The 8,933-nt window shown below is 50.1% G+C and overlaps 1 protein-coding gene across 1 annotated transcript; it reads left to right on the forward strand.

Moving 5' to 3' along the window:
- The first annotated feature begins 1,188 nt into the window (after positions 1-1,188).
- LOC120712818 (wall-associated receptor kinase 3-like) lies at positions 1,189-6,289 on the forward strand. Its single transcript, XM_039998706.1, has 4 exons — positions 1,189-1,402; positions 1,783-1,787; positions 1,923-2,136; positions 4,664-6,289. The coding sequence occupies exons 1-4, from the start codon at positions 1,333-1,335 to the stop codon at positions 5,902-5,904; spliced, it is 1,530 nt and encodes a 509-aa protein (XP_039854640.1). The 5' UTR covers positions 1,189-1,332; the 3' UTR covers positions 5,905-6,289.
- The last annotated feature ends 2,644 nt before the right edge of the window (positions 6,290-8,933 follow it).

Here is an 8,933-nt window from a genome sequence, read left to right on the forward strand (position 1 = left end):
ACCACTGCACCAAGCGCGCCAACCCGAGGCTACACCCCCATGGGCCCTCCACACCTCCCTGCCAACATGAACCAAGCGCACCACCACCACCACAACGCAAGGCAACACCACCAGCCGACCACCACTACTGCCACAGGCCGAGACGGGTCTCCAGATGCGGCGCCTCCAAGAAGGACACGACACCAATGGCGTCGTCACCGCACGTCCAGAGAGGACTATGTTTTCACCCTGAGACCCCCGCGCTGCAAGGACATAGTAGCCCTCAATGATGCCCTTAGCGGGGGAAACGACGCCCGAAGGACGCCGTCACCACTGTCACCGAACAGTGAAGGCTTTCGCCCGGAACCATACCATGCCTGCCGCACGCTCTCGACCAAAACAGTAGCCCGCTCCCCACCGCAACCACAACACCTCAGCCGGGCGAAGCTCAGCACCGCTCGAGGCACCACCACGACACCACCAGCAAGCACCTGCAGCCCCCGACCCCACCACCTAGGTGGCGCCGGACCAGCATCTTTGTCGAGGGGAAGAAGAGGAGCACCCACCACCTTGTCGAAGCACCCGTTGCCCGTGCGCCGGACACCGCCAGCCCACCATCTCCAAGCCACCACGGCTCAGGTCAGGCAGCAACCAGGGAGTCCCCGGCCACGGCCGTGGCCGGCACCACGCACCAGCCACAGCCGCCGCCGGCCGGCACCATCCCTACGCGCCCCCACACCAGCCGCCGTCGCCGCCACCACACCGACCGCCGCTGCCGCCAGGGCCATCCGCACCGGCCACGGCCACCACCTTCGTCACGAGCGACGGCCGCCGCCCCCACCACGCACTGCCGCGCGCCCTAGCCGCGCAACCCCGAGATCCGGCCAGGGCGGCACCGGATCTGGGGGCCCGACCTGCCGCCGCCGCCATAGCTGCCGGCGAGAGGAACTCCGGCCACCTGGACGGCCGCGCCCGCCATAGCCGCCGGAGGGAGGGGAAGAGGAGCCCGCCGCCGCCTTCACCGCGGCCGCGCGGGTTGCCGGCGGACCGCTCCGGCGGCAGCGCGGCCGGAGGGGCGGGGGGCAGGACGCGGCGGCGGCTAGGGTTAGGGAGCCCACTCGGTCACCGCGCGGGGGGGGGGGGCGGTCTGGCGTAAGCGAGTTACTCAACTTTTTTTAATAACCGTGCGTTTCTGGGCAACACTTGCAGTACATCGTCGGCTGCTTGTCGACATGCGACGACGAACTCAAGGACGGCTCATGCTCTGTTACTCGCGGCTGCTGCCAGCTGGACCTCCCAAGGGGCGTGAGGACTTATCAAGGCTATTTTAACTCGTTGTACAACACCAGCGCGATGTGGAGGGAAACGCCTTGCAATTATGTCACTGTGATGGAAAGCGCGGCCTTCAACTTCAGCACCGCCTCCGGTAACCACCGGGCTCCGGTACCGGTCCGGTTTGGCCGATTACCGGTCAGAACCGGTGGAATTCAAATGGCGCAGTTCAACCGGTTCGTACCGGTATACCGGCCGGTTTGACTGATAACCGGTCGGTTTGACTGGTAACCAGTCAAATTCAAATTTTTTTATTTTTTTGGTTTAAATTCAAATGTCCACAAAGTATACTAAATAAATGTTTGTATAACATATTTTAGTCTAAATGAACCCTCAAACCCTCTTTTGTACTACTTTTACATTGTATTTGTATATTTTTGTATGCACGTTTTTTTGTTTAACTTCAAATCCCCGCAAACTATACTAAATGAACAAATTTTTGAGAAAATTTGACACCATTATATTCGTCGCATCTTGAAGTATTTTTAGGATTTTTTTGAAAATTTTCATTTTTTGAATTTAAATTTAAATTTTGAATTTGGGCCGATTTGATACCGGCCTAAACCGGAACCGGGCCGGTCAAACCGGACCAGTTCCCACGGGTTAGGTGAACCTCGACGGAGTTCTTTGACAGAGATGACTCGAGGGTCCCAGTTGTGATGGAGTGGGCGGTTTCACGGAATACATGTGAAGAAGCCAGAATCAACACTACATCCTATGCGTGTGTCAGCGACAATAGCTACTGTTTCATAAATGATGCGGGCTACGCCTGTAACTGCTCATTGGGATACAAGGGCAACCCTTACACCGTCGACGGGTGCACAGGTTCGTCTTCACATCCATTGTTTTCCTTCAGTTTTTCCTGCTCATGCGAAAATTAACAGTAGCCAAATGTCATCTTACTACCATATGAAGCACCCCCCGGTGACCTTAAAAAAAAACCACATGAAGCAACTTAGGATTTTTTTTAACCACATGAAGCAACTTAGGAATTTTTTTTTTGAGAAAGACATCAGAAAGGTATCTCATATCTAATTGATATCAAGAAAAACAATTGGTGGTACAAAAGTAGGACATCTTGTCATAAAACAAATCGAAAGGAGAGGTCAAAATCGCCACAACAAAAGACAACCAGCTACATCTCCTGATTGACACACCAACTGCAAAGATCTAGAGAGAATCTTCAGAAGTGGCAGAACCAACTCTCACTGACCATTCGTCGGCGCCGGATCGGACGTCGTTGAGGTAAGGAGAGGCCGGAGAGACCTTATTCTACAGTGTCATCGTTGCCGCCACCTCACCGATGTCGCTAGAGAACCAAACATGGAAGAAAAACTAAAAGACTAGATCTATGAAAAAGATGGGTCCCCCTCCTTCACCTACCGGTGAGGTCATCGGAGGGATAGAGGAGGGGGACAAGGGGGCGGCGACGAGGGGGCCTAGTGGCGGCGGCAGTTGCGGCGGCAGAGGGAGCGACAGCCTGGGTCAAGGTTCAAGCAAGTTAGGATCCTAGGTAGACACTTAAAAGAATAGAGAAATCCTAGAAATTCTCACCTCTGCCATTATAAAAAATATCTAAAATAACTCCTTAATCTTCGTATAAATTACTCACCTATGCCATTATAAAAGTAATGCAAATAACCCCACTAAATTTGCATATAAATTATTCAATTATGTCATTATTAAAAGTTAAAGTAACCTCTAAATCAGAATCTATATAATTATAACAAAATATTAAAGTGCACTAATATAAAATTCTAAATTACTATTTCTATCATCATTAATATATTATTTGTCGTGGTGTGGAAAACCACAGCCGGGTGGCGGATTGCACCCGCCTAAGCCCTGAGGGAGAATGAACTCGGGGGGTAGCTAGGATTAGTCCGATCTAGATGTAAAAACACGATGAACACAGAAGGTTTAGAGTGGTTCGGGCCGTCGGAGCGTAATACCCTACATCCACTGTGTGTTGTATTGCCTGTGCTCTCAAGAGGTTGAGAACGAGATTGTTCGGAGTGAATCCGAGCTTGTGTTGTGTCTGCCTTGGCTTGGCTTGGCCTGAATGACCTTACGTACTCCTCCCTTTTATATCTCAAGGGGGGAGTGTACATAGCCGTTGGGTCCCTGACAGATGGGCCCAGCGATGTAGTATAAAATAACATACTGTATAGATATTATGGCATTGCAGGCGACGGAGATCTTATTTCTGGATTTCCTTGCTTTGCCCGTGGGAATCTTCCGTCTGGCATAGCCATACCTTGTCTTGTCGAAACGGCGCCAGGGCGTAGCTTGCGGCGTAACTTGCCGGAGCCTGCCGCGTAGCTGAACGGGCCGTGTAGCTTGCGGCGTAGGCGGTATGATGAAAGGGTGCCGTGCCGTCGTATCCATTTAATGCGGCAGACAGGCTCTGCGCGGATGCGGCGCATGCGGTTGCACTGTGTACCTCGGTAATATGCGGTCTACAGTGAGGCCTGACAAAAGCTACCCCGCGTGCCGCTGCGGCAGAGCACGCCTCAACCACCCGCATTGAATGCGGTGGGTGACGAGTCTTCCAGTGGAAGACTCGCGCCCGCGCCCGCGCCTGCGGGACACGTGGCGCCCCCGGACCCCGCCCCGGCGGTATATTGGTTCTACGCGCGTGGGAGGTCCGGACGGACGCGGGGAGGTCCCGGACCCATATGGGGGGTCCGGGTTCTACGCGCGTGGGAGGTCCGGACGGACGCGGGGAGGTCTCGGACCCATATGGGGGGTCCGAGCCCTCGGCTGTTGGCGCGGAACTTCCCCTCCTCAGGGACACGTGGCGTCACCGGACCCGTTCTCAGAGCGGGGAACAGGTCCGGGGCTGTTGGCCTGGTGGGGTAAGAGCCGGACCCCTGGGGCCCGGCTGCTCCGCCCCTTAGGACGTAGTTATGGATGACTACGCGAGTCCTGCCTTGCTGCAGTAGGAATGTGTATCCCTGCTACAGGGTACCGACATTATTTATATAAAAATACTACCCACGATGATAAGAATACCAATTCACAAACAAATAGCTCAATTAAGTATATATCAAACACACATGGAGGTGTTATGCAAAATGAAATCTATCGCAACTAAATAATGATAAATATGCATTTTAGAGTATGTGTTAAAATATTTAATAGATGAATGAGAGCGTGAGATAGATAGTTATAATTATTAGCTATAAGTCTTATTCTTATATTAATTCTAATTATCCCGTGTGGGAGCTTGGGTTGATAGGCTAGTATTTCAAGTGGTTCCTCAAAAAAAAAAGATTAACCTACCCGTGTGCAATTTCTGCAATTTCAGATATCAATGAGTGCCTAGACATGTGTATTTCTGCAATTTCAGATATCAATGAGTGCCTAGACAATGTTACTTACCCGTGTGCTGGAATTTGCAAAAATACACCGGGGAGTTTCACTTGTTCAGGCCCACGGGGGGACAGCATGGTTGGTGGTGTTTGCGTGAAAGATCGTCGGATGTCGATAATTTGGATAGCGCCAGTTGTTGGTACAAGTCTTTTGCTTCTGTCACTCGGTGGGCCATTCATCGTGCGTAAAATCAAACAACAGAAGGTAAACAAGATGAAGCAAAAAAATTTCAACCAAAATCACGGGTTACTACTGCAGCAATTAGTATCACACAACTCAGACATTGGTGAGAGAATGATAATTACCTTAAGGGAGCTGGAGAAGGCCACGAACAATTTTGATAGAGCTCGAGTGGTTGGTGGTGGAGGTCATGGAGTTGTGTTTAAAGGAATTCTAGATCTGCATGTTGTGGCGATCAAGAAATCAAAGATAGTAGTACAAAGAGAAATCGATGAGTTCATCAATGAAGTTGCAGTTCTTTCTCAAGTGAACCATAGAAATGTGGTGAGGCTTCTAGGATGTTGCCTTGAGACAGAAGTCCCGTGGCTAGTTTATGAGTTCATTTCGAATGGAACCCTTTATAATCATCTCCATGTTGAAGGACCAATATCTCTACTATGGGTTGATAGAATAAGGATTGCACTTGAAGTTGCTAGAGCTTTGTCCTATCTACATTCAGCTGCTTCTATGCCAATATTTCATAGAGATATCAAGTCATCGAATATACTTCTTGATGATAGTTTAACAGCAAAAGTATCAGACTTTGGAGCTTCAAGGTACATCCCGATTGATCAAACAGGAGTAACTACTGTTATTCAAGGAACATTGGGATATTTGGACCCTATGTATCATTACACAGGCCGACTAACAGACAAGAGTGACGTCTTCAGTTTTGGTGTTCTTCTTGTAGAATTGCTTACTAGAAAGCAACCATTCATGTACAGATCCAATGGTGGTGACAATCTTGTTTCACATTTTGAGAAGATGCTCGCAACAAACAACCTAGTGGATATAATAGATCCCCAAGTCATGAATGAAGCAGATGCAGACCTACGAGAAGTAGCCACACTTGCGGCGATATGTACCAAGTTGAGGGGAGAAGACCGGCCTACAATGAGGGAAGTGGAGATGAAACTTGAAAACTTGTCAACAAAGCAAAAACTTGTTCCAGGCATTACGACAACAAGGAGAAATGACGAGGATCAGGGGCGGATCTAGCAATGGGTCAGCCGGGCCTCGAGCCCCTCCTACCCATGCTAGAAGTATGAAGCCCCTCCTAAGCACCCCTATAAATTTGTAGCCATTGAAGCTTGAAAAGTGTAGCTATAGGTAGAAGATGAAGAGAATAAGCCCCTCCTAATATTTTTTCTAGATCCACCACTGACGAGGATCCAATACATGTCAATTGAACCGGTAACTAACGAGTCGAACAGGCAATACACTATTGAAGAGAAAATACTATTATCGGCAAGTTACCCTCGATGAACTTGTGTTGTCATGAACAACAATGAACTTCCTAGTTATCTTCTAAATTATTAGGCAAATCTCTGAGCACAAGCATCTGATGTACTGTAGATTTGGCATGGTTCCCATAAACAGTATAAAGGTAGTGGTCAAGTACTTTACTTTTATTAGTGGAACGTGAAGGACCGAATAGGCGACTAGGGGGGGTGTTGAATGGGAGCCTCAAATCCGATTAAAAAACCGGAGAGAAAAAGTCTCGATTGCACCCAACGCACCTCAAATTGCGAGTATCAATACCAAATAGCTCAGGACGGCTACCGGCACTAGGAATACTCCCGCAGAAAAGCCAGAACTCACAAGCGGAAGCAAAGCGGTGAAAACCACACAAGAAACTCGCTCACTCGCACAAATACACAAAAGTTAGAGAAAAATCACCGGAAAGAAAACATCTCAAGTACTCGAGCAAAGAGGGGTCAGTTCACATATAAACGAAAACTAGAGATACTGGAAATAAAAAGCTAACTAGAGCAATATAAGAGAACAACTAGCAGAGTACCGAGAGAGAAAAAAAGCTAATCTAGACCAGACATGCTAGTAGTCAAGATTAAAAGAGCTAACTAAATTTTATTTTGCTTTTCCTTTTAATGTAGCCCTAACAAAAGCTAATTAACAAAGAGCACTAAGAGCAAAGGTTAACAAGATAAGTTCGGCAAAAACTAGTTAACACAAGAGCTAGATAACCAGGTGAAATAACAAAGAACAGCTAGAACAAAACTAACTAACACAAGCTAACAAGGGAAAATTAAATGAGAGAGAAAAGACTTGTGTGGTATTACTAAAAACATCTTGTGTGCGCTGATGAGGTTCACAGCAAAACACCAAAGCTTCATCATTGGTTTTCCCTGCACGCATACCAAAACCAAATCCCTGCACTGCAAATCAAACAAGCAGTCCCCTGGCCGCTGCATGTCTGCTCGTGGCCTTGCTAGAGCTGAATTTCTTTTGCTGCTTGCTGGTCGCCGATGTGCTTTGTCTGCTGCGCGCCTGGGCCTCTGCACCGCTGGCCCCTTGTGCTGCTGCTGGGAGCGGCGCCGCTAGCTGCCTAAGCACAAGACAGAAGCTTGCCGGCCACCGCTTGGGGCACTGCCCAATGTTCATAAGGCGCTAAGGCGACTTGTGGCGACCTACCACCCTCATAACGCCTAGGCGTATTAGGCGCGCGGCGAGGCGAGGCGAGGCGACGCCATAGACATACTTTGAACATGGCATGACAATAAAACTTAGTAGCATATACATATCTTTTTTGGACTGCTGTACCACCCATTCTCCTATTTCCAATTGCTCTTGCCACCCCTTCTCTTCTCCCATACAGCAAGCTACACAAAAAAATGACCAATCAGCAAAATCAACAGAAAAATAAATAAGTGAAAAGGCTGCTGAATTCAACAAGACAGCAACATGAATGCATGAACATGACACTAAAATTATATAAACAGTAGCATAATTAGTTCAACACATCAGTCCACAAGCCTTAGCAGATGCAGAGGCACGAGCAGGGAGGAGGGAGGAGCCTGCGGGCGGGGTCGCGCTCGCGCTGAGGACGGCGCAGAGGATTCGCGCTCGCGACGCGGAAGGCGCAGAGGAGTCGCGCTCGTGCCGCGGACGGCGGACGCGCGGAGGAGTCGCCGCCGCCACGAGCTCTAGGTGCGCTCGTTCTCCTTTTTTCTCTCGTTCTCTCTCTCCCTAAATGGCCAAATCAATGAATGGGGAGTCGATTTCTCTACTTGGCCATCGATTTCCCGCCCCCCAATCGATTTCCCGCCCGCCTCCTCTGTTTCCTTCCCACCCCGATCTATTTTCCGCGTGCGCTCGTCTATGGCGGCCGCCACATCGTAACAGAACGCCTACCGGACACCTACCCTAGGCAATGCCTTGGGCCTAAGGCGAACGCCATACGTGCCCAAGCAGGACATAGGGGACGCCTTGTGCCCTGCGAGCGCTGGACGCCTAGGCGACGCCCAACGAACCATGGCACTGCCTGCCGGCCGGCCCTGCAGGGAGCAGGTGCCGCTGGTGGCCTGGCCTGCTGCCGCCGCCTACAGCGTCCGGGCACGGCCCGCAGGGACAGAGCCGCCGTATCCCAGGCCTTGGACTCCGCCTTGACCCGCTGCACGGCCGCCTGCCGGCACTCTCCCGGCGTGGAGCCCGGCGAGCCTCAGCGCAGGGGCGTGCGACCTGGGGTGGCGGCCTGCACTGCCTGCTGGGCGAGCTGTCGAACGCCTGGCCGGCCGCCAGGAACGGCGGCCTTCCCGATCTGCACAACGCGAAGAACAAAACCAAAACGGAACCCAAAAATTCACCAGTACAACAAGATGAGCTAGACACGAGTTAAATCAAATCCAAAAAGCCCGGAGGGCATAGGAGGATAAGGCCTCCATTCCTTGATTCAATCCAGTACAAAGATTTTAAAGATTCGGGGAAATCTCTAACGCTAGAGAGAGGGAGAAATTTGTGTTTTCGGGACTCCAAACGTTGCGCTTCGCTATTTTAGGAATTCAAACATCGACTTCGCTAAAATAACTTTTGAAACATTGGCTCTTTGCTATACATGACATTTGGTCTTTTTAATCAATTTGATAAATTGAAATACATGTATTTGCACCCTCTAGGACCCTTTTGCCCTTGTGACTAAATCCTACAGGCTACAATCCATTGACGTGACCTCCGACATTTTCCTCCGACGCTTGATTCTGTTGAGGATAAAATTCTTTGCTTCTGGGAAT

The sequence above is a fragment of the Panicum virgatum genome, chromosome 6K (assembly GCF_016808335.1).
Source record: "Panicum virgatum strain AP13 chromosome 6K, P.virgatum_v5, whole genome shotgun sequence".
Classification (NCBI taxonomy): Eukaryota; Viridiplantae; Streptophyta; class Magnoliopsida; order Poales; family Poaceae; genus Panicum; species Panicum virgatum.